Consider the following 27085-nt stretch of genomic DNA (forward strand, 5'->3'; position numbering starts at 1 on the left):
TTACTTTGTAAAATTGTACAAATATTGTTTCTAATGAAAGTTAAATATCATTCAGTAAATAAAAAACTAATATTAATGGATCATATTAACTGGAAGAGCTTCATAACTATCAAAATTAGTAAATCAGACAGTTCTATTGAATTGAATTTTTATTTTTTAATGAAACATGTATTTTGGTTAAAAAACAATTTGCAGTTCAATCTTTTAACTTAAATAACTTAAAATCCTCTCAATTCTATTAGTAATTATAATAAATTAAATGAACATGTTCATATGTGATAATTCTTTAAAAGTGTCATGGGATAAGACTATATTTAGTCAAGTGACAGTGATATGAAATATAGATTGTCTGTAGGGAGGCAAGGAAAAATAGAGGATATTAAATAAATCTTTACCATTCCTGCTAATAATTCCCTTATGCAAAGAAGAAAATGAACTTGTTAACCTCTGAAGCAGAGGACAACACGAGATGTAGCTTTCTGTGAAACCCAATCAAAAGATAATATTTCAAGCTAAGCAAATAGCTACATTTATTTAATATTCAAATATAAAAAGCAAGTACATAAAAGTGAACAATAGAATCACAACTAAAAAACAGCAATAAAATTAACATTACAGTTTTAGAATTGAGATGCATATAATTAAAGAGTATTTTCTGGAGTTTTATACAAATCTTAAAAAGTTTAAATTTGTAATGTATGAATCCTCTAAATATTTGTTGTAAAACTTCCCTCCTCTTCTTCCCAACCCTGATCATTTTCAAAATTTGAAGTTTCAAACATATTCCTGAAACACACCCCATTATGTGGCAAATCACTTTATAATGGATTGGCATTTTAACATATGTCATTTAATTATGCTATTTATATTCCTGTGTCCTAAATATAGATGCCATATAATCTATAGGAACAGCAGTTCAAAGGTTAATCCTACCGCAAAGGCAAAACATGAAAACTTCCTGTTAAATTACTTAAATTCTTGAACTCAGTATTAACAGTTTCCTGTCTGGTATCTTACTCTTGCAGACAAAACACATTCTGATAAACAGCTTGAATTATTTTTGTTGCTCAAAATGAACCTGTCTTCCTTTTCCTATTATGTGACTGAAACTGAGTGTTAAAACAGGATGTGCATAAAAATGCAATACTGTTGTCTCCTTTAATCCTTCTTCTTTAGTTATTTTAGTACCTATTATAAAGGCAGTAAAATATGTAAAGATCTTGCCATAATGCTTGTGTACTACTGCACTGATAATATACAATGTAAATAATTTTAATGTCTAAGAATAATGCTAAACTCTAAGGATTTAATTGCAGTCATTTGAATCATAGATTGAGTAAAACAGATTGCCCTCCTTAATGTGAATGAGCCTCATCCAGGAATACCCTCACAGACACACCCAGAGTAACGTTTGGCCAAAATCTGAACACTCCATAGCCCAGTCAAATTGACACATAAAGTTAACCACCACAATCATACAAGCAGTAGCCTGCATTGATGAAACATTCAGCAAATATGTTATATTCATTTATTACACTTTATAACAACGTAAGTGTGGATTTTTAAAAAATGAATACCAAACCAAGGGCACTAAAGAAGCCTTTTGGGAAAGCACATAGAAGAAAGGGTTTACCTTGAAATTAGGAGCAAAATAATTCCAAAACAAGATAATTTAAAATTAATCTTTAAGCTTAACTAAATATTTCTCTAAAGTGCTGAATACTGCAGTGCATACATAGATAATTTAAACTGTTCTATGACCCACATTAGCCATTGAGTAGGGAGTAGGTTTTACGATTTTAAACACTGTTTTACTCCCTTTTTTAACACATAGGTTTACACACGATTTTACTCCCTCAGTTTCAGAAGGCTCCCCCATTGCCCTGTCACGGGCAGCAACAGCACCTATTTGTTATAAATGCATATATCCGTCTTGCTGGCTTTATCTGCAGTTTAACAAGGGGAAATACTTCAATAAGCGTACTTTGTTAAGAACTTTCTAAAGTACAGTTTCAATAGATCTTTCTCTTCTAGGAACACTTCATAGAGGTAATAAAGAACCAAGAATTCCTCCTGCTTCCAGCAAATGAAATTTCAAAACTTTTGTGCAGTGATGACATTAATGTGCCTGATGAAGAGACCATTTTCCACGCTCTCATGCAGTGGGTGGGGCATGATGTGCAGGCGAGGCAACGAGACCTCGCAATGCTGCTTTCCTACATCAGACTGCCCTTACTTCCACCGCAGGTATGGAAATTTACCCAGGTTATGCAAATCATAGTTCTAAACTACCACTAGGCATTAATCCAGTCCTCATTTATTTTATTCAGAGTGTGTCTGGTACAGGATTTGTTTCACAGAAGGACATATACAGCCTTCAATTAACAATATTAATGATGAAGAGAGAAGGAAAATGGTTTTTTAAAAAAACCTATAGATAATCCCTAAATTTCAGTATACTTGTTAGTTTCAATTTCCTCTCTCACCAAACAGCACTTGAAACAAGCAGAAGACTAGGCTCTTTTTCTTTTCCTGACACCTTCTAGGCAAGGTGATAATCATTACAATAGCATAACACAGTAGTCATCCTACAGTAGTCTCTAGAAAAGAGTTAGATTCTGGATAATGCCTACTAATATGAGTGATTAGCTGCTGTGATTGAAAATATATTACAATAGTTTCAGATGCTCTAGAGCGTCATTGTAATGGCATCCTCATCATGCATTAAGGATTATACTAAAAATGATTCTTAAAACAAATACTCTTGTTGATGGACATTAGGTTGCTTCCATGTCTTGGCTATTGGAAATAGAGCTGCTATGAACATCAGAATGCATGTATCTTTTTGAATTAGGGTTTTTGATTTTTCCAGAAATATACCCAGGAGTGGGATCGCTGGACCATATGATAACACTATTTTTAGTTTTTTAAGCAACTTCCATACTGTACTCCATGGTGGTGACACCAATTTACATTCCCATCAACAGTGTAGGAGGGTTCCCTTTTCTCCACATTATCTCCAGCAATTATTACTTATAGACTTTTTGATGATGGCCATTCTGGCTGATGTGAGGTGATACCTCATTGTAGTTTTCTTTAATAATTAGTGATGTTGAGCATCTTTTCATTTGTCTATTGGTCATCTGTATGTCTTCTTTGGAGAAATATCTATTTAGGTCTTCTGCCCATTTTTTTTATTGGATTTTTTGATATTAAGTTGTATGAGCTATTTATATACTTTTGATATTAACCCCTTGTTGGTCACATCATTTGCAAATATTTTCTCCAATTCCATAGGTTTTCTTTTCATTTTGTTTATAGTTTCCTTTGCTGTGCAACACCTTATAAGTTTAATTAGGTCTCATTTGTTTATTTTTGCTTTTGTTTCCTTTGTCTTAGGAGACAAATCCAAAAAAATTCTATTTATTTCAAAGAGTGTTCTATCTATGTTTTTTTCCTAGTATTTTTATAAGTTGGGGTCTTAGATTTAGGTCTTTAATCCATTTTAAGTTTATTCTTGATTATGGTGTGAGAAAACATTCTAATTTCACTTTTTTACATGCAGCTGTCCAGTTTTCCCATCCCCACTTATTGAAGAGACTGTCTTTCTTTTCTCCATTGTATATTCTTGCCTCCTTTGTCATAGATTAATTGACCATACATGCATGGGTTTATTTCTGGGTTTCTATCCATTGATCTATGTGTCTATTTTAGTGCCAGTACCATTCTTTCTGGGAACCTCTGTAACACGAATGTTAGTAAATCCGATGTTGCCCCAGAGTTCTCTTAAACTGGCCTCATTTCTTTTCATTTTTCCTTTTTTCTTTTCAGCTTTAGTCATTTCCACTACTCTGTCTTCCAGCTTGCTGATCCATTCCTTTGCATCATTTAGTCTACTGTTGATTCTTTCTAGTGTATTTTTCATTTCAGTTTTATATTTCTCATCTCTGGTGGTTCTTTATATTTTCTAACTCTTTGTTAAAAACTTCTAAATTCGTGCCCTGTGCATCCATTCTCCTCCCGAGTTCTCTGATCATCTTTATGATCATTACTCTGAATTCTTACTTGGGTAGATTGCCTCTCTCCATGTCACATAGTTCTCCTGGGGTTTTATCTTGTTCCTTTGTCTGGAACATATTCCTCTGCCACCTCATTTTGTCCAAGTTGCTATTTGTATTTTTATGTATGTGATAGGTTAGTTATGTTTCTCAACCGTGGAGAAGTAGCCTCCTGTAGGAGACGACCTTTGTGTCTCAGCCGTGCACTCCCCTCTAGTCACCCAAGCCATGATCTTGGGGGTCCCCTAAGAAGGCTGTGTGGGTCTTTCTGTTGTGGTGGGCTGACTGTGTGGATGGTCTGGTAGGCTTGGTTGGCCCCTAGTCTGGTTGGTTGCCAGGTCCTGCCTTGTGTGAATGCTTCTGGCTACTGTTTAGCAGGGCCTGGTCATAGGTGCTGGTTGCGGAACCCTAGGTGGCCCTGGGGCTAGTTCTGGCTCCCTGGTGGATAAAGTCAGAGTTCTGAAGGCTCTGGGACTGTTGCCCACCCACTAGCAGGTGAAGCCAGATCCTGGAGTTAGTGCCGGACTACTGGCAGGCAGAGCTGGTTCAGGGCCCAGGGGTGCCAGAGCTTATTTCAGATTGTTTGTTAGGGGTTGCAGAGAGAGGGTTTTGCCTGCAGGATCCTAGTTTTTTTGCTTCTGGTGTCTGCCACCTGGTGGGTGAGGCTGGTCTAGAGGCTAATATAGGCTTCCTGGAGGAAAGGGCCGATGCTTGCCCACTGGTGGTGGAGGTGGGTCTTGGCCTTCTGATGGGCAGGACCATATCTAGCGGTGTGTCTAGAGGCAGCTGTGGGCTCCGGAAGTCTTTAGGCAGCCAGTCTGCTGATGGGTGGGGCTGTGTCCCTGACCAGTTAGTTGCTGGCCCTGATGTATCCCAGCACTGGTGCCTACAGGCTGTTGGGCTAGGGCAGGGCTAGGTCCTGAGGCTAATAAGCTAGAAGGAGGATTGCAAAATGGTGATTTCCAGCACCAGTGTCTGCATGGTAGAATGAGCTCCCCAAAATGGCTGCCATCAGTGTCTGTGTCCCCAGAGTGAGCTCCGATTGCCTACTGCCTCTCCTGGTGACTCTCCAGGATCAGCAGGTGGGTCTGACCCAGGCTGCTTGCAAATTACTGCTTCTGCCCTGGGCCGCAGAGCATGTAAGATTTTGTATGTGCCCTCTGAGTGTGAGGTCTCTATTTCCCATAGCCCTCTGGGTCTCCTGAATGTATACCCTGCTGGCTTTCAGAGCCAAACGTCCTGGGGTCTCATCTTCCTAGTGCAGGACCCCTGGGCCATTGCGGGGCTTAGACCTCTCACTCCTTGGGGAGAGCCTCTGTAGTTGTAATTATTCTACTGTTTGTGGGTCGCCCACCCTGGGTTATGGGTCTTGACCATACTGCAACTCCACCCCCTCCTACCCATCTTATAGTGGTTCCTTCTTTATATCTTTAGTTGTAGATCTTTTCTGGTAGGTTCTGGTCTTTTTCATCAATAGTTGCTCTGTAAATAGTGTAATTTTTGTGTGCCTGGGATGGGAGATGAGTTCAGTGTCTTTCTACTGTGCCATATTTGGAACTCTCAGTACCTATTTACTCTAAAGCCTCGGGGCTTGTTTGAAACTCAGTGTCTCGGGCCCCCACCATAGACCTACTGAAACAATTTATGGGGTTGAGGCCAAGGAATCTGTGTTTTAACAAGTTTTCCAGATGATTCTTAGATATGCAAAAATGTGAGATGCACTGGTGTAAAGAATCAGAGGCCCTTAACTTTATACTGCTTTAAGTCTATATGACATTCTGTCAGCAGAGGGCTTAGTTTGGACTTTTCTTACTTTATTGGAATGACAGGAAATTTCCAGCCTAAACACACAACCATTGGAACCTTGGCCTCCCACTCCTGAGTATGCTTCATGTCTAGAATGTGGACCATGTGAAATTTCCTGATGATGGTAGTGGTGGATAAAAGTGATCTTAAACAAATATTCCAGAAATGAAATATATAAAGAGAATGGTGATAAATGTCTGAAGAATATTTTTGAAAGAAAAAATTATATACCCTAGTTTTCAAACCTATTTACAGCAGCATATTCATTAAGGAAATGCTTGGGGTCTCACCAGCCAAGTCAAAACAGTGATCCATCAGAGACAACAGGTGGGATTAGAATGGAGCTGGGTTAACCAGTGCAGAACAGAAACTTCAGGGACGTTTTATAGAGTGAGATTAGCACTTCCATTCCAACAACCTGCTTGTTCTCCCAATGTCCTATGATAGCGTGGATCCAAATCTCCAAGGACCCAATCTAAATGACCCTTGGAAAAATTCTGAAACCAACTCTTAACTTCTCCTCAACTCATCTCAGGAAGAAAAAAAAAAAACTTTACCTAGTTTTCATCCCATTCAGTTAGGGTCGCAGTTTCTGCCAGGCAATAATGGTTAGAAAGGATTGATCTCATATACGATTGCTGATACACGATTGCTGATGAACTTTACCCACGTATACACACACGTACAGAAAAGCGCCTGCTTTGTGCTGTGATTTGATTAGAAAGATGCAGCCCCCTGTGAGTAATATTATTTTATTTTAACCGGTCATGTTTATGCCACCTTCTCTCAATCCATCTCTAGCTACATGCAGTAGGGCGGGAGATGCCTGCTTTGTGTAGACACAGCCATTCTCTTTGCTTTCAGTAACACATTTTATGAGTGCTTTTTCAGTTTCACTCCTTGAGGTTATATGTACATATTCAAAGATGAATAGCATGTCAAATAAATGTGCATAGATAAATAGCTACCCCCAGGAGGCTTTTAATCTTAAATCCTAAGTGAACATAAAGATATGTTACTGAGTAACTTAAAATATGAAATAATGACACACATTTGAATTAGCTTGAGTTTTCTCCAAAGTTATATAAATGAAAATGTGTTATTTCTAATGGTTTGCTCATCACTTCATACACCCTGCATTATTACTTTTCAGTTACTGGCAGATCTTGAAAACAGCTCCATGTTTACTGGTGATCTTGAGTGTCAGAAGCTCCTGATGGAAGCTATGAAGTATCACCTCTTACCTGAGAGAAGACCCATGATGCAAAGCCCTCGGACTAAGCCTAGAAAATCAACTGTGGGAGCACTTTATGCTGTGGGAGGCATGGATGCTATGAAAGGTAACAGGAACGAATGAATTAATTTAGAAAGCATTATTCAAAAAAGAAAATACATTCTCAACACCCTCCAAATTATGAGGGTGGTATTGAAGCCATATTTAAATGTATATATCTAAAGCTAATTTTTATAAACAAGGCACTTTATGTGATTTTCTGACCTTTTTTTCCTTACCTTGTGGAATATAGCCCTTTCATTAGTGTTGGCTAAACTCTTAATAGGTACTTATATTTTATGACAGCGATTTTTATTTATTTATATATTTTTTGCTGTCTAGGATAGATTTCTTTTTTATTGAAGTATAGTTGATTTACAGTATTTTATTAGTTTCAGGTATACAGCATAGTGATTCAGTATTTTTGCAGATTATACTCCCTTATAGGTTATTATAAGATAATGGCTATAATTCCTTCTGCTACAATATATCCTTGTTGCTTGTCTATTTTATACATAGTAGTTTGCATCTGTTAATCCCATACCCCTAATTTGCCCCTCCCCTCTTCCCTCTCCCCTTTGGTAACCACAAGTTTGTTTTCTGTATCTGAGTCTGTTTCTGTTTTGCATATACATTCATTTATATTGTTTTTTAGATTCTACATATAAATAATATCAGACAATATTTGTATTTCTCTGTCTGGTTTATTTCACTAGGCATAATATTCTCTAGGTCCATCCATGTTGCTGCAAATGGCAGGATTTCTTTTTTATGGCTGAGTAATATTCCATTGCATATATACCACATCTTCTTTATCCATTTGTCTGTTGATGGGCACTCAGGTTGCTTTCATGTCCTGGCTGTTGTATATTGTGCTGCTATGAATATTAGGGTGCATATATCTTTTCAAATTAGTGTTTTCACTATTTCAGGATATATACCCAGGAGTGGAATTGCTGAATCATATGGTAGTTCTAGTTTTAATTTTTTGAGGAACCTCCATACTGTTTTCCATAGTGGCTGCACCAATTTACATTCCCACCAACAGTGTATGAGGATTTCCTCCATATCCTCTCCAACATTTGCTGTGGACTTCTTAATGATGGCCATTCTGACAGTTGTGAATCTGTCTCCTAAGGCAAAACAAATAAAAGCAAAATACACAAATAAGACCCAATTAAACTTAAATTTTTTTGCACGGTAAAGGAAACCATTGTCAAAATGAAAAGACAACCTATAGAATGGGAGAAAGTATTTGCAAATTATGTCACTGACAAGGGATTATCTCATTGTGGTTTTGATTTGCCTTTCTCTAATAATTAGCAATGGTAAGTATCTTTTAAGACTGTTAGCCATCTGTATATCTTTAGAAAAATGTCTCTTCAGGTCTTTTTGATTGGGCTGTTTGTTTTTTTGGTATTGAGTAGTATGAGTTATTTATTTTGGATATTAATCCCTTGTCAGTGACATCATTTGCAATATTTTCTCCCATTGCATAGGCTGTCTTTTCATTGTGCTAATGGTTTCCTTTGCTGTGCAAAAGATTTTAAGTTTAATTGGGTCTTATTTGTTTATTTTGCTTTTATTTGTTTTGCCTTAGGAGACAGCTTCAGAAAAATATTGCCACAATGTATGGCCAAGAGTGTTCTGCCTATGTTCTTTTCTAAGAACTTACTTAGGTCTTACATTTAGGTCTTTACACCATTCAGTTTATTTTTGTATATGGCGTTAGAGAATGTTCTGATTTCATTCTTTTACATGTAGCTGTTCAGTTTTCCCAGCATCACTTATTGAAGGGACTGTCTTTTCTCCATTGTATATTCTTGCCTGCTTTGTTGTAGATTAATGGACCATAGGTGTGTGGGTTTATTTCTGGGCTTTCTACTCTGTTTCACTGATCTGTGTGTCTGTTTTTGGGCCAGTACCATGGTGTTTTGAGGACTGTGCTTTTGTAGTATATTCTGAAGTCTGGGAAGGTGATACCTCCAGCTTTGTTCTTTTTTCTCAAGATTGCTTTGATATTTTGGGGTCTTTTGTGGTTCCTATGGCAACAATTTTTAAATTTGAATATTCACTTTGCAACATAAGATCTTTCCAGGGAAAACTTTTTAATCAAATGGAAAACCATTTATCATGCATGCAAGAGATAAGGATCCTCCAAATTTATTTTTTGACAAAAATAGAAGAGTGGCTTCTAACTTCTTGCTGTCAATTTCCTGATAGATGTTCAATAAAATAAAGTAATGATTTTATACAGGAATTTTATCAAAAGGAATAGGGAAAAATTTCTGAAGCCATTATCTCTACCCTGAACCCTTCTTAGACCTTATTTTTCTATAGCACTGTCTTTTTACACTTGATTTCTCAGTCTGTAGACCCATGTTGCCAAAACGGTGAGGGAAGTGGTGGTGGTGGTGGTGGTTATTATCATTGTTGTTGTTGTTGTTGTTATTATTATTATCACAATATCCAATGGAATGGAAGGGAGACATACAACATTACTTAACAGTTACTTAAATAGTCCTTTTTATAGTTCCTCACAATTGTGACCCTCCAATTGGGTTGCTTCTGCTTCATCAAGTCATCTATTCACATTTTATGATCAAATAGTAAGCATAGCAAGAATTTTACTTCTCATGCATTTTGCACTTTTTGAAAGGAAAAAAAACTACACTTCTGTAAAACTAAACTGTCCAGGTCTGCTTCATCACAAAAGATTCGATTCCCCAAATCCTGTCAGTTTTCTAACCATTCTGCATGATTCCACATTGAACATCCAAAATGAGGTTACACAATGGCATTGCCATAGAGGAAACTGCATAGTTAACTCAGTTCTCTCAAGAACTTTCATCTCATCCTTCCTGGTGACCTTAAGCCTGTCCCAATATTTTAATAACAGAATTATTTTCACTGAAACTCAGAGCAGAAGAGCTATATGTTTGCTCAAAAGAAACTCTGCCTATTTAAAATTAGTTCATAAAACTAAGTGTAATTTAGTTTTGAAGGCTTAGCGTGGTTTCTCTAAGAAGCTACACCCTAACTATATACTCTATTCTTAGGTTGCACGGCATTAAATTTTTATGAGCCTAATTTTCATCAGTTTCTTAAATTCAAGAAGCAATTCAGTAAAAGTATGTGTGCTTCATAAACAAGTGCATATGCATAATGTTATTTAATCAAAAAACCAAAAAGTTAAATTTTCTGTGATCCTTTCTCAAAAGGATTTTTTTCTTAGGATGGTATAATTTTCAGAACTTTGTTGTGGGTGATTTTCTTCTGGTACTGTTGAATGATACTACATTTAGCTTCAAATGACTAAAAAAAAAACCAGCTATGTGACCAGAATGTTTCTCTAAAATTTGCTAAAAGTATATTTACAAATGTAGCTTACATTTGAACATAATGTTCTGCTTCAATTGACTTTAATTCTAGTCAATAAAAACAATTGTGTAACTCCAAAAAAAAAAAAAACCAGTGAGGGAAGGATTTTGTAATTTTTTTTGATGTGAATTTTATTTTATTTATTTTTTAACATTTTTTATTGATTTATAATCATTTTACAATGTTGTGTCAAATTTCAGTGTAGAGCACAATTTTTCAGTTATACATGAACATATATATATTCATTGTCACATTTTTTTCTCTGTGAGCTACCATAAGATCTTGTATATATTTCCCTCTGATATACAGTATAATCTTGTTTATCTATTCTACATTTTGAAATCCCAGTCTATCCCTTCCAACCCCCCCCCCCTTGGCAACCACAAGTTTGTATTCTATGTCTATGAGTCTGTTTCTGTTTTGTATTTATGTTGTTTGTTTGGTTTTTTTTAGATTCCACATATGAGCAATCTCACATGGCATTTTTCTTTCTCTTTCTGGCTTACTTCACTCAGAATGACATTCTCCAGGAACATCCATGTTGCTGCAAATGGAGTTATGTTGTTGTTTTTTATGGCTGAATAGTATTCCATTGTATAAATATACCACCTCTTCTTTATCCAGTCATCTGTTGATGGACATTTAGGCTGTTTCCATGTCTTGGCTATTGTAAATAGTGCTGCTATGAGGATTTTGTAATTGAGAGTTGTCTGTGTAGGAAATAAAATCAACCCACTTAAAATTTGCCAGATCATACACAGAAATGTTGTAGAAAATGATGCAAAAGCAAAGTTCTGTGATTCTGGAAACCATTTCCTTTTGTATGTGTAATTAGAAACTGGAAAACCATATAGGATGTGTGTCAATTAACCATAAACCTATACAATGAGAACTTGCAAGTGCAGTTATTTCCAAAGTATTAGAGTAACGTCACAATTAGTATTCTTCAGAAAATACGTCCATATTCCCATTGTATTCCTTCTTTAAATGAAATCATCAGCTTTGTTAGAATCATCTAGTGTTTTTATAATGAGATAAATTTCTTTATTGCTATTTTAAAAATCTCTACATATAAATCGCAGGTCTATAGTATTATTATATAAATCATGAAACAAACCCATGCCTTACTCAGCCTTCTACCACCCAACTGTTAAGAATATCTGCGTTCTCTTCCTAAGTTACCCATATTATAGTGTCTTTGTAATGCTGAGCAAGCTCAAGTTCAACTTTTTCTTTTTTAGGCTCTACCAATCACTGAATAAACAGTTCATTAACTGTCTTAAAAAAATAACAAATACAATGAGACCTTATAATTAATTTCAAGTCTAGCAACTTGATATTTTATTGAGTTTTGTTCAATAGAGTGAATATTAACAGCATTTTTAAAGGTGTCTTTGATATTTGATATTTAAATTAAAAGGGCACTAAGTACAAAATGTAAGCACAGTTATCCTTAGTTTCTATTAAAAAGGGCTTAGCCTGCAAAATGAGAAATGGACAACTTTGTGTTTGTTTTTTGTGTTTGTTTACTACTTTTGTTATTTTTTTAGGCTCCTGTTTTTTAAGTTAACATTATACAAATGAATGTATTACACAAGATGGTTATAAGTATCTACAACTCCTTATCAGTTTCTAAAAATGAGTGAAATTTTAGCCTATAGACCCTTGTCTCTGTTACCACAGTTTGATATGGAAGGAAGTCAAGGCATCATTTTGAGACTCTTGGAGTACCTAGTGTATGGAAATATAAAAGCTTCTATGGGAAGTTGCAGACAACTACAATACTAGTAAAAACTATTCCTGATCCTTGATTGGCATTTTGCATACATCATTTCTAATTTTCACAGTAGTGCTACAAGATAGATTTTATTACCCCAATTTTGCAGATGAGGAAACTAAGGCTTTTAAGGTTAGACAGCCAAGCCAAGGACAAATATCTAGGAAGAGTGGAAACAGAATTCTTACTCAAATTTTATGTTCCTTTTTGCTATACTGCCACTATTTTAGAAGAAAGAGCAGCAACAAGAAACAAGAAATTGACCCCTGTCTTTGAGGGTCCTAGAATCTATTGAAAAACCAGAGTGAGCACTTAGGAACAAAAAAGGAAAGGAAAAAAAACCTAAATAAATCAGTATTACATTTAAAAACATACCAATTTACATTCTTACACAAAACTATTAAAAATTTCTATATACATGCCTTTTCTTTCAGTGTGTTGTTTCATTTATCTCTTTTTAAAGATACTTTCTGAACTTTCACCTTTTGATGTTTAGGAAATACAGTACTTCCTCAGTCTTTAATTTCCTTTCTGACTCATACAATTAACTTGGAATTAGTTGCTAAATATAGATATCACACAAGTGGCTGAGGTTAACTTATAACTCTCACTGTGTTTATTAAAAGACTCACAGAAAGTTGTAAGCATGATCGCAGAGTCAAAATTTTCAAATGGTCAAATGGTAAACATTGGGCTTTTGTGCATACAAGATATTCAGTAACTTTTCATTTATTAAAAACAATGAATTCTGACAGACAGTATGGCAGGCGACAAATGAAAGGCTAATATAGTGGGGTTTTTTTAGATCGTTTTAAAAATAGATGGAGGAAATCACTAAATCAGATATATTCACAACTGCAGGAACTACTGTGTTCCCAACAATACTACAAAGTTCGGTCGGTTTTGTTCCCTCTTGAATAGATCATAAATGAAGGTTGAATAGAAGCTTTGAAATGAAATAAACAATATTTGCAATGTTTTAGGACAGAAGGTTGATTTACACAGAAAAATTATAAAGTGAATCCTAAGGAGAGAGATTAGTAAAAAAAAAAATCTCATTTAAGGTTTCCCATCAAATATAGTTTCCAGTACACTTGATCTTAGCCAAAAGGCTAAGAAGCTATAATAATAAGCCAACTAAAGGATTTACGTCTTGATTAGTTGGAGCAATTGTGGAGGTAGGCAAATGGACTAAAGAAATCTTCAGAATTCAACATATAGAATTACCAACCATATATGTTCATAATGCAAATAAGATATGTGTGGTAAGTTTATCATCTTTTATATTTTACCTAGTGCCTAGGAAAATTAACTTACATTAAGCAGACTTCTACATCTTTTTCAGTGTAAATCTTCTATATTACAGCTAATTAATGTAACTTTGTACAATTTCCTAATTACCTCACCATTAACTCGTCCATAATCTCAATAATTAGTGCAGCCTAGCCTTCATTTCCTAATCTAAATTGGCTCTTAAGGTAAATTCCAGTAATGAAAAGAGTTTAAAATAAAAAGTTAAAATAAGAAGTAGTAGGTAGGAAGACAGATTTGGGAAGATTGGAGTGAGGAAGTAGAAAGATGAAAACAGAGAAAACTGACTGCCTGACAGAGTGAAAGTAGGTGTGAATTTGTTTGTGGATATTCCAGTTTTAACACGATTATCCAGAGACATTTATTGTATAAAAGATGCTCTGCTAGGTGGTATTATTTGACCTCTCAGCAATATATGTGGTCAACAGAGCAATTGCTGTTCTGTAGGTCAGCATTCAGCCAAATCCACATTATTAGTGAAAGATGCAGGGATTAAAGAGAAAGAACAAATGAGTGCCTGTGTATTCACAAGGTTTTTTTTGTAAAAACTCTTGAGACATAAATACTTACAGTGCACTAGTTACCAGAAAAGATTTAAAATTAGAGAAAAGATACAAACCCTGTTTCCACCAATACAATATAAATAGAAAGACTTTGAGAAGCAGCCATAAATATAATATACACTATGCTTAAATTTTGACTTGATATGTCCCCAGACTCTAGCCTTATAATTGGCCAGTGAATAGGCTTCAGATGTTAACTATATTTTCATCATACCTCATGGATTATATTTTCTCCAGAAATCTCGCAGTGTAAGAACAACTGAAAAGTGTTTTTGCTTATTCCTATAGTTGGCTTTGTGCAACTGGGTTGAAATTCCCTAAACCTGTCACAAGCTATCTTAGGTACACTCTATGTGTGAATAATACTTCTTTCATTTCCCACTTTGGTTATTAGTCAGAAACTTTCTTGTGCAGAATCAACTTTTACTAAAAAAAAAAAAAATAGCAGCAGCTAATAATGATTGGTAAAAAGCATTGCCTAGAGAGATAATAATTTATTATGAAGTAGTGACAATTTACTATGGCAGTGTGACAGTTTACTGTGATAGTAAATTTGATATTTCAGTAATTGAGTAGAAAATGAACTTTCATTCATACATAAAGAAGGTAATAGCTCAGAATTATGTTCTTAATTATAATAAATAAATAAATATAAATAATAAATAATTATATTCTTAATAATAATCCTTTGTGTTACCATCATGGGACATTATATGAATAAACACCAAAGGACCATTTAAAAGGAGTTTTCATTTCTGTTCCTTTAGCCATTTGTATTTTAAATCAATACACACAGATAATTTTTGGTTGTAAAATATGGTGTTTGACACCTGCGTTAGTACTGCCAGTAGCGTATTATAGCCAAATAAGCCGTTATAAGCAGATATGTCATGTATGTTAAATAAACTATTTTATTCTGATTCTTCCATTTGGATTCAAGGGTGGTGAAATATTACCCTTCCCTTGTCTCCCAGGTTGGAGAATCATCTGGGCTATTTACTTTAACTTGAGCTGCAATCACTGAGTCTATGCTATAAATTACAGGTAAATAAATATAATGTGAATGATGCCAATTAAGAAATTTTTATACAAGCAGTTTTAACCATTGTTCAACATCTCTTTAACAGGTACCACTACAATCGAAAAATATGATCTAAGGACCAATAGCTGGCTACATATAGGCACCATGAGTGGCCGCAGGCTTCAGTTTGGAGTCGCAGTTATTGATAATAAACTGTACGTTGTGGGAGGAAGAGATGGTTTAAAAACTTTGAATACTGTGGAATGCTTTAATCCAGTTGGCAAAATCTGGACGGTGATGCCTCCCATGTCAACACATAGACACGGCTTAGGTAAGGGCTTAATGTTACATAGTTTCTGAAGAATGTACAGTTAGCAGAGCATTCTAAAAATTAAATTCAGCTGCACGTCATTGGGATTTAGTCAAACCCTTAGTCAAAATGTCTCCAGAATGCTTAAGCAAATGGTAAAAGCCTATGAAAGTTAGTTCTTGTTTCAGATGTCATACATGTTGTAATCCTGCCTCCCTTCCATTGGTATTTTAAAGGGGTCCCACTTCAGGAAGGATTAAAACTTTTAGAAGGAATACGTGATTGAGGAACATAAAACTACAACAGGGAGTTTCCTTCTCAGCTCCATTTAGAGAAAAGAACACTTGATGATGGAGAGACATTGTGTTTCTAGTTTCCAATGTCCCTTCCCATAAGAGGCAAATCTGTGTTTAGGCAAAAGCCTTAGGATGCAGTCCAAGGCAGGGATATTTAGAAAAACTTTGGTTGAGGGCAGCTCTGGGTTATACTTAAGCCAGAGATTCCTAAGAAGTTTAAGAAGGAATGGAGACTTCTGGTACAGTGGGAAACTTTGATTCTTCTGAATATTTGTCAGGGTACATGTTTCTTTATGCTAGACTCTGTATGTTTCAATATCATAGAGTTTGTTTTTTTAAGAACTGACTTTTACACAGCTAAAATGTAGGACTAGTATTGTTTGCCCAAAATATCTTATAAATTGCCTATGTCAAATGATATACTATATCATTATTCATCTCAGTTCTGTCAGTGTGATTCCTAGATGTTGCTTAGAAAACGTATCTTACAGAGAAATCAGAGCAAATTTTTAAAAATCTAATTAATATTACTAAAGAGATAAAAGAGGTGATGAGACTATACCACTGAGATGGGGACTGAAATGGAAAAGATGGTCACGGGGGTGAGGGGTGCCTATTAACGTGAATTCCCAGAGCAGATGAGAAACAGTTGAAAAGAGGCTATTCATGGTATCTAATAGGACAAATTTCTAACTAAACCTCAAAAATCCCTGTCTATTTAGTTATCTTATGGGAGTCTTTTTTATCCCTATAATAAAAATCAGGAATTATTATTACACAGTTAGTCTATAATTGTAAGATTTATCTAAGGTTCAGTATCATATCTCATTTATCCCTTACATTCAAAAACTGCCATTGAGATTATGCCAGAAGAAAATCAGTTTCCCTCTACTATGAATGCTGAGAAATGGTGTGTTCCACTGCCTCCTTTGACTTCAGTATTACAACAATGATACCCTTCCATCATAAAGTAACTATGCCTGAACATTTCCTAGGGCTAAAAGACCATGTTAAGTTTCCTATCAAGATCAGTACATTATTCATGTATGCACAAAACCATTTAAGAAAGAAAATCAAAATTTTAAGAAGTCAGTTCCTTGCAACATGAAACAATATTGCAAAAGACCTGTATGCTGAAAACTGTAAGACACTGATGAAGTAAATTGAAGACTACGTAAACAAATGGAAAGATATACCATGTTCTTGGACTAGAAGAATCAATATTGTTAAAATGCCCATACTGCCCAAGGCAATTTACAGATTCAGTGCAATCCCTATTAAGTTACCAACGACATTCTTCACAGAGCTGGAACAAAAAATGTTAAAATTTGTATGGAAACACAAAAGACCTCGAATAGCCAAAACAATCCTGAAAAAGAAGAATGGAGCTGGGGGCATCATGCTCCCTGGCTTCAGACTATACTACAAAGCTACAGTAATCAAAACAGTATGGTACTGTCACAAAAACAGACACATAGATCAATTGAACAGGACAGAAAGTCCAGAAATAAACCCATGCGTGTATGGTCAATTAATTTATAACAAAAGAGGCAAGAATATACAATGGAGAAACAATATTCATTATGTGTGGCATACCTACCTAGGGGAGCCCTTACGCTATTTTTATCCTTTAGGTGTAGCCACACTTGAAGGACCAATGTATGCTGTTGGTGGTCATGATGGATGGAGTTATCTAAATACTGTAGAAAGATGGGATCCTGAGGGACGTCAGTGGAATTATGTGGCCAGTATGTCAACTCCTAGAAGCACAGTTGGTGTTGTTGCATTAAACAACAAGTGAGTAAACCCAAACATGTATGTTTTTTGATCCCATTTTATGTGGTACAGCCCTTCAGTGATGTGATCCATCAATCAAGAAGCATTCCCAGGGGCCAGGACAGCCTAGTTATCAATAGTAAAAGGCCTTCATTGGAACTGTCCCTTCATTGTAACAGAAAACACTTGTCTAAAAGGAACATTTAATTATTCTGTGGTCCCTTGCTACTCCAGTGTGGTCCTGGGACCAGCAGTATCAGCATTACCTGAGATCTATTTAGAAATGTTGAATCCTAGCCGCACCCTAGACTGTCTGAATCAGAACAGGCATTTTAACAAGATCCTCAAGTGACTTGTGTGCACATTAAATTGGAGAAGCACTTTTGTAGGCAAACCAGTTACAGTTTCACCCTCCAATTTTACCTTTTTTTTTTCTTATATTATGACTTATTCCTCACTTAACAAAACTTGGTCTGTCTTTGTAATAGGGCAAGTCTTTGTGTTCTTTACCACTCACTCTCCTGAGTGTTCTAGAATTACTAGTCCCATCTTTCTGAATCTTTCCCTCCTTCTGAGCATTTGCCTATGAGAGAAGCTAATATATTGAAACCTGGTGATGTTAGAGGTTTCTACGAGTTTAGAATTGTTCTTCTTTTAGGTAATTATGTGCTTTCTGACAAGGGAACTTTGGAATCAATGACCAGCATATAAGAGGGACTTGACTGATGAAATTTCAGACACCAGGATGAATCAATGGCAGGAGACAGCCTTGTGTGTCTGTACTGACTATGCACAAAGCCTATGTCTCATCATATAATCAATTGGGCTCAGTAGACATTTCAACAGAGATGCTTTTTATCCCCTTGTGCAAGAAGTAGGAAATGTCTATTGTTAAGAGGAGCCCAGCCTTATAGTGTCTTAGAGCTTAAAATACTCATAAATCTGATTATATCTGGCCTATCCTGAATGATATTAGGTGACTCAGTAATTTCCTACCTACTGCAGAACAGACTGAAATCACTGAATTTGGCTAATTCAGGTGTTTTATTTATTTACTTATTTAATTGAAGTATAGTTGATTTACAATGTTGTGTTAGTTTCTGATGTACAGCATAGTGATTCATATGTATATCTAGATTTGTAGATATCTATCTATATATTCCTTTTCATACTGAGTGAAATAAGCCAGAAAGAGAAAGATAAATACCATATGATATCACTTATATGTGGAATCTTAAAAAATGACACAAGTGAACTTATTTACAAAATAGAAACAGACTCACAGACATGAAAAACAAACTTAAGGTTACCAGGAAAGAAAGTGGGTAGGGATAAATTGGAAGTTCAGGATTGACTAATTTAGTTTTGTTTTGCTGACTTGCTGTTGTTTACAACTGAGCATGAAGGGCAGTCAGAGACATATGGTTTAATAAAAGTTTATCTTCTTTATTGATGCAGGATTAAATTTAAGTTGGATTAAAAATACTGCTCATCAAAAGAATTGGCATTTTAAAGTTTACAGGAGAAACGTCATAGCCAATATATTTTCCCAGGGAAAAAAAATCTGGTTTCTAGGTTTTATCCTATTCCCTTAGTTGTTTATTAAATTAATGTCTTCTTAGTTACAAATATTTTTTACGCTAAATAAAGTAGTTCATATAAACAACAGGGATCCTAATGCTAGTCAGTCAAACCTAGCTAAAATTGTACGATTGCTGGACTTGGTTTCGGGAAATATTCTACCTTTTTAAAATTTGCCAGCTTGATTGAGGTATAATTGATAAATACTAACAACACTTTTGATACCTGCCTCCTTTCTCTGTACTTCATTTCCCATGGTATCTTTTAATCTATTGTGTCAAAGTAATTTTCACAAAAATGATGAAGTGGGGAGGTTTGGGATAGGGTAGATCTTAATAAGTGCTTTCAGGTAGATACCCACTCACAAATTCAGGCCATCCACTGCAAAGTACTATGGGCATAGAATATGTAGTTTGGAACTTGTGCAAGGTTTTACTTTCATTCTGTACACAAATATACACACACTTCTTTCTTTTTTTTTTTTTTTTGAGGCTATATGCTATTGGTGGACGTGATGGAAGTTCCTGCCTCAAATCAATGGAATACTTTGACCCACACACTAACAAGTGGAGTCTGTGTGCTCCAATGTCCAAAAGACGTGGAGGTGTGGGAGTTGCAACGTACAATGGATTCTTATATGTTGTTGGGGGTCATGATGCCCCTGCTTCTAACCATTGCTCCAGGCTTTCTGACTGCGTGGAACGGTAAAATATTTCCATTTACTTACATATGTGTTTATTTCGTGGGTTTTTTTTTTTTCAGAAATGAGGATTTTTAGATTACCAGAAAGTAGTCTTCCAAATAAGGATTAATCCTTTGTAAAATCGTACACTTACTCCTAGGCTCAAAATATTTTGAAGAAATCCTCCTTATGCTTTTCAGATTCATCATAAGAAATGTATAAAAAGAATATGTTGTTTTACTGCTTGATAGTCACCCTATAAAATGAGACAAAAGAGATGTAAGAAATAATAAATTTTATTCCAAGCTGTATCACTCAACCTATTCACCAGCTCAAATCAAAACTTTACTGTTTGGAAAACCAAGTCAATTCTCAAAGGCTGAGGGTTTACTACCACCCAAAGAGAGGTGTTAATAATGTTCTGAACAATGACTCTATTACATTAAGTATTTAATTTCCCAAAGGTAACTTCTTTGAATGGGAAACATTCATTTGGATGAACCAAGTGCAATATGTTTTTAAAATAAGTCAATCATATAACTATAGTTTTATACCATTCACATTCCCTTTCAAGATAGAATATATATATATACAAACATACTAGTTGAATAATATTAACCTAAGTCCAATTGTCAAATTTACAATCAGTAGGATTATGAGAATTTATAAGACAGAGATCAATATGGGATGGTGTCCTCAAGGGAAATTCATGAAGTAGGTAGAATTTGTACTTTGTAAGCAAACAAAAGAATGGAGGGAACTTCAGTTCTAGAAAAAAGCACAACCAAAACCAGGGAAGTAAAAGAGAAAGTTTTATAGATATGAGCAGAGACTTTAGGTTGAAATGTAATTTGGAAGAGCAATTCAGAACACAATTTAAGTACCAGACTGTTTGACAGCCCGAAATGTCAAGGTGCAAACCTTTGGATTTTATCTTGTAGGCAAAAGGATAATTAAATTGGGGGAAGTGGAATGCCACAAAGAAAGTAATTTGGGGGAAACTGATATAACAGTAATATATGGGATAGAATGTAGGCAGAAGAGACTAAAGGAAGGAATATGAACATTGTTATTTTTCTTCTGGGAAGCATAACTGATAATGCTAATATTGTGTTTCTTACAGGGAATACTTGATATATGGTAGGTTTGTTTTTTAAGTTAATCTTAAGTGACCAGCTCCATGCTACTCAGTGTATATCTGGAATGCTTCTCCTGAAGATGGTTCTTAAGAGAGGCAAACAAATTTTAACATTATGCAAAATATAAAGTCAATTATTGCCTCAAATGTAAAATATATTATAGCCAAATATACGTGACACTGAGATTATCTATACTAGTTCTCATAGTTAGTAAAGTAATAGTTGATCTCCTCTTCATTATGCTAGATTATTTTTTAGTGTGGCAAAATACACATAACATAAAATTGATCATTTAACCATTTTTAAGTGCACAGTTCAGTGGCATTAAGTACATTCACATTGTTGTGAAAGCATCACCATAATCTGTCTCCAAAACTCTTTTCATCTCCTCAAACTGAAACTCCGTATCATTAAACAATAAATCCCCATTCGTCCCTCACCTCAGTCACCGGCAGCCACCATTTTACATTCTGTTTCTATGAATTCCACAATTCTAGATGCCTGCAGAGTGCTCACCATGAAATTAGCCTTACAATGGTTTGAAGTGCCTCTATCAATTTAAATAGGCATTTACACACACAACTAGGAAAATATAAACTCAGTTCTTATTTTTGATACAGAAAAGTTCATAATGCAGACTACAAAATTAAATATTTACAAAAGTAGCCTAATATTGAAATGCTTAACCTTATTTACTGATATAATTACATTTCCAGATATACAGTTTTTTAATCTGGTTTTTAATTTAAAAAAATTTAAATGGGGAAAAAAGTACTTTGCACATATCAAAAATGTATAGTATACTACTTAGAAGCACCGGATTTGGAGTCAAGTAGATCTGAGTTCAAATCCCAGGTCTATCATTTACAAGTTATTTGACCTTGACCCAGTTACTTTACATCTCTAACCATCAATTTCCTCATGTGAAAAATGGAAATAATTATAGTATCAACTTCACAGGGTACAATATAATAAATGTTAATGCACTTAGCACATTGCCTGGCACAGATTAAGTACTCAGTGGAAATCAGCTGCTAGTATTATGTTTGTATTATTGTTGTAATCGGTATTATTGTTATTACTGTCATTATCCCCTTATTGGCATTTTCCTTGAAAAGATCTTGAGAAAATGATGCTAAAGTATAATTTTCAAACAATTATGACTTTTATACAAATATAAGATTAACATGTGTCAGAGATTTTATATGATTCATTAATTAATGAGATAACCCATATGATGTTAAAACTGTGTCAAAGAATCTTTGAAGAAAAGACATAAAGACAATTTGGAACGCTGAAAAAAATTAATAGATGCAAAGGTAGTTAATATCCTATAAGGAATAAAATGTAATATTTGGGAGCCCTCATTTGGGGTTGGGAATTAATCTGTCTCTATCAGGCAAATTTTTTTTATTGTTATGTATAAGAATCACAGTTTTCTACAACTTAATTCTGTACCAAGAGTTGTAAAATAGCCTTGTCAGTAGATAGTCAATCAAAGACACACACTCCATGGAATCAGATAATCCTCATTTCCATGTCTTAGACAAGACCTGACACTATTTTCTACTAAAACAATGTTGGCCTACTCAGTATCTTAGTCATCTCATCCCATTATTTAAGATAATCATTTAAATTGAAGGCTCTGAAACCACATAAGCTTATGTTGGCTGGATCAGGGATTACTATTTCTATAATGTTGATGAGAAAATTAAGGCAAAGAAGTCAAGCAAATTCTCTGTAATTACTCTAAGTAGAGAAATAAGGCCATGACTAATTTTCTTTACTTCAAGCTCCATTTTATTCCCACTAGAATATACATACTTATATCCAAAGTAAAGAGCGATAGAAAAGTAAAAGAGAAACAAAAGGAAGCGGGATGCTATTTTAAGTTGAAAGTGAAGTAGTGGCTAACTTTTTCTTCAATAACTGCTTCTGTGTGTCTTTACAGACAGTAACCATAGTGCCAATTTTTTTTCTTCAAAAGATTCAACATTCCCCAAACATCTCTTGTTAATCAAGCAGTATCCAGACAATATTAATATTAGCCAGATTTTTAAGCATTAATTATCATGCACGTGCAGAAAAATCTTGGGTTTTGGATGCAAATCTGTAAGGGAATCCTTCTGTGAGCCCTGGTTCACCATTCATATACGTGTGTACTCTGTTACCTGAGTGCAGCATCAGTTAACAATAGCAATTGTGTTGACGATTCAACTCAGCTAAAGCATGCAGCTGTGTATTTTCTGGTTCTGGGTTTATTAGAATTTAAGGTGATATGCTACATAACACTCAACAATATGGGTATTGAGGGTATCTTAATTATTGCTGATTTCAGATATTATTAAAAATATTACTGGATATGAGATCAAGTTGAAATAGAAGCTGGGATCAGGTAATTTAGAATATGATTAAAGAGATAAAAACAAGTAAGACGAGTAATAGAAATATAAGGAAATTAGTAGATAGCAATAAATTAGTAGACAGCCATAAAATAAGTGGTTTTCATTGGGATTTATAAATAGGCCAATATAAAATCAGAGACATTTCCACAGATAATTCTAAGAGTTTTCTTTTATTGTTCACTTCTTTTAGATTTTAGTATTATGTATTTTTAAATGGGCTTCAAATTTTAGGAAAGAACTCCTGGAGAAGATTTTAATTAATATTAGCTACTGAATTCTCTTTCATTTTGCTTACAGAAAAGATTTGGTGATAAGGAATTAACTTCAAATTAAAACGGAAAAAAATTACCAGGCTCCTGAGAAGACAAGTAGGAACTCTCATATGAGAAAAAGAATAAAACTGTAGTCATCATAACCACAAATAGTATTAAAACCGGGGTACTACATCCCATTAGAACAAAAAGGCAATTATATTCAGATTTACTTAAAATGTGAGCTGTCATATAAGCAAGATCAGGCAGATGATGTATAACTTTGATAAACAAAGAATAAAAGAAAAACAAAAGCCATCCAACCAGCACACTAAATGAGAGGGGGCATTTTTCACAAAATGTTAAGATGCCAATATATGAAATTTCCTCATAATCTGAGGACTGATCAAAGAAATGCATGGTATTTTTGAAAGGAAGTACATTTTCCCTGTGCTTTGAGTGACCTCTGGTGGCTGAAGAGAATTCTGTTATGCAGTTATCCTTAACATTTATAAGTCAGACTACATTTGCTATGTGTAAGGTGTCTTTAATGTGTTAGATAAGTGTACATTATTAATGTTTTATTATTTTAAATGTTAACACCATTGGAATTCCCTCTGAATTGTCTTCCTAAACCTCTTCAGGTATGATCCAAAAATTGATTCATGGTCAACTGTGGCACCTCTGAGTGTTCCTCGAGATGCTGTTGCTGTATGTCCCCTCGGAGACAAACTCTATGTAGTTGGAGGATATGATGGACATACTTATTTGAACACTGTTGAGTCATATGATGCACAGAAAGATGAATGGAAAGAGGTAATCTCAGTTAAAGTATTCAAATTGGTATATTTCAAGATAAGTATCCCAATTGACGTATTTTAAGTTTTAGTTAAAAAATTAAAATATATGTTTGGAATTAATCCCATTCTCTTCCTCTCCAGGGACTAACCAAATCCTCTTAGTGAACTTTATAGCATGTGCTTTATTTATGCTCTAGAGAATTTTCATTGATTGAGCATTAGCAGGATCTATCAGTGCTTATATAAAAAGGGGGACAGGACAGTCTCTTAACTTCATGGGCTCATTCCTTTTACAGAAAAGTTCATCAGATTCAATAATCCAAGAGCTTTATTCTCTGGCCAACTTTCTATCTATGTATTATGCCTTGAGAACCAAAGAATAATGTCCTTATCCACAAATGTCTGCCCCTTCTTGTTAGCTGGTGCCCAGGAGAAAAATCAGTCAGGCTCCTCCTTACAGATATTCTACAGAGTGCAACACTCCTAACTACAGATCAGTCATTCAAGGGATTTAATGCACAGGAAGGGACTGGAATTAGACCCTTCTAAGAGTGCTGGGCATCTAACAGAAGAAATTCTATGGAGGGTACAAGAAGGGGCACTGAACGGACATCTTGAGGATGCTAAAGGCAAATTTGATGCTTCTGATGGTTTTTGCAGTGATAGCTCTAGAGTTATTCCAAAATATCTAATGGTGTTTTGTTAATTAAATGATGGATTAATAAAATATGAAGTATGATTAACTTCACTATTTCCATAAACAGGTGAACCTTGTATTTGGTATCTAACGTCACTTTTCCTTATACGAACTTTATGCTGTTCTGATGCTACATAGTAAGCTGGTTACTATTCTAAATAAGTATGTGTTATTATAATGACACCTGATAATGGGTTTCTATCTCTTTCCTCCAACAATATGATTCATCAAGACCCTTGAGAAACACTCAAATTCTTCCATGTAGGCAGCTCCTCAATTTACAATGGTTAGGACCAGCTAGAAATGGAAGAAAACAGTTAGCAAACAAGGCTGTAGGTCAAATACAGTAATCAAAATCTTTGTCTAACCTTGTGTAATTTACTTTTCTGAAAAATTCTAGACCAGTGTCTAAGAGACCTAGATTCTATCCAGGCTTTTCACTGTTTCATTGTGTGACCTTGGAAAGGGTGAAAGAGAATTAACAGATAATGGAATTATGACTACTATATGCCAAATTATTTTTATTCATTATCTTGCTTACGCCTAACAAAAACCTTGAATGATGAGTATTATTAGCTGTACTTTTTCAAGTGAGAAGATTACCAGAGAGGTGAAACTTAGCCAAGATCAACTGCTCCTCAGTCTCAGGTCTACATCATTTTAAAGACGTGTTCTTTCCATGCTGGATTGTTATCTGTGCTGTCTTTCCCCTTATCTTTATGCAAGGTGTAGGCTGGACCAGGATAGCTAAGGACTTTCGCAACTCAAATATATTATGCCAAAGACAGAGTTCATTCAAACAGCATTTCTTTCCTTGCTTTTGTTTCCTGTTAGGAAGTTCCTGTTAACATTGGAAGAGCTGGTGCATGTGTTGTGGTGGTCAAGCTACCATAAAGCTCTCTTTATCAGAGGGAAAGAAACTGGATAATTTCAAGAGCTGGAATAGGAAGAAGAAACCTGTTCTTTCCTTCCATTAGTAATCAAACATGAAAATTCTCGTGCCATTTTCATATGTAGTTATAAATGCTTTCACTTGTGAAGCCAAAGCAAGTTTTCAAACAATTACACGTAGGTGTTAAGTGTATATGTTGTTGTAGCTGATAATATAAATGGAAATTCACTAGTCTAGGTTTAGCCTCATTACTTTAAAATGTTAAAATGTTTAAGGGAAATTGATAGCGGCCAAAGTATAAAAGGTTATAAAAGCAATGCTCATTTTAAGTTAAGAGTCTGCTAAAAACATTTCCTATTTCAAAAAAAATAGGTACTCTATCAACATAACTAATATAAAAGAGACCATCTAAAGTTTAAACTGTAAGTTTTGATTTTCAGTAAGACATCATTCTCTAATTCAAACAATATCCCAAATAGCTAAATAATACCTCAGCTTTACCAAGAGGCAAGCTTTTATTGTGGTGAGGCTAAAAAGAAAACTCATTGACATAATTTGTTATGCTGATCACAGTATGTTAAAATTTTCACAGACTTACACTCTTTTACAGTACTACCTTCCAAAGCACACATATAGATTTGGTATTCCTTAATATGTTGTCTTGTTAGATTTGTTACCAGGATAATAATTATTATAATTTCATATACACAATCTATACAATAAAATGGTGAATATTTATCATATTGATACAAACTGTGACCTCAGCTTTAGAGTGTCAGGGCCTCACTTGTACAGAAAGTAATATTCTCCTCAGACATTTCTGTGAACTCGTTAAACACCTTCCATTAAGTTAAACAGGTTTTCAAAAGCAAACCAATTTTTAAACTGCAGTAAAATTGAGATGTTCTACAGTATTAATACATGGAAACACCAAAATGTTCAACATCCATAGTTAATTCTATAATTGTTTTTTATGTACCAATACATACTTTTCTGTTAACTTTGTAATCATCCAGTAGAGAACGTTAAGGATATATGAGCTACAAAACTTTTTAAATTAAAAAAA

General features: G+C 34.8%; 1 protein-coding gene and 1 long non-coding RNA gene across 4 annotated transcripts in view; one reads left to right on the top strand and one right to left on the bottom strand.

Annotated features, from left to right (window-relative positions):
* Window positions 1-27085, top strand: part of KLHL4 (kelch like family member 4) — a 63583-nt gene that overhangs the window by 33755 nt on the left and 2743 nt on the right. For 2 of the 3 annotated variants that reach the window (XM_032474983.1, XM_032474984.1), the window contains exons 5-11: window positions 2035-2247; window positions 7018-7204; window positions 15297-15521; window positions 17431-17593; window positions 19645-19857; window positions 24275-24446; window positions 25962-27085. In XM_032474983.1, coding sequence (XP_032330874.1) covers window positions 2035-2247; window positions 7018-7204; window positions 15297-15521; window positions 17431-17593; window positions 19645-19857; window positions 24275-24446; window positions 25962-26021 — 1233 coding nt within the window. In that variant the 3' untranslated portion in view covers window positions 26022-27085. The remainder of the gene's footprint in view (window positions 1-2034; window positions 2248-7017; window positions 7205-15296; window positions 15522-17430; window positions 17594-19644; window positions 19858-24274; window positions 24447-25961) is intronic. The other variant, XM_032474986.1, reaches the window with a different exon arrangement.
* LOC116661964 lies at window positions 3988-25987 on the bottom strand. Its single transcript, XR_004317924.1, has 3 exons — window positions 25977-25987; window positions 19267-19270; window positions 3988-4127 (listed from the first exon to the last, which is right to left on the bottom strand). It is a non-coding gene; the product is annotated as an uncharacterized LOC116661964 (long non-coding RNA).

The sequence above is a fragment of the Camelus ferus genome, chromosome X (assembly GCF_009834535.1).
Source record: "Camelus ferus isolate YT-003-E chromosome X, BCGSAC_Cfer_1.0, whole genome shotgun sequence".
Lineage (NCBI taxonomy): Eukaryota > Metazoa > Chordata > Mammalia > Artiodactyla > Camelidae > Camelus > Camelus ferus.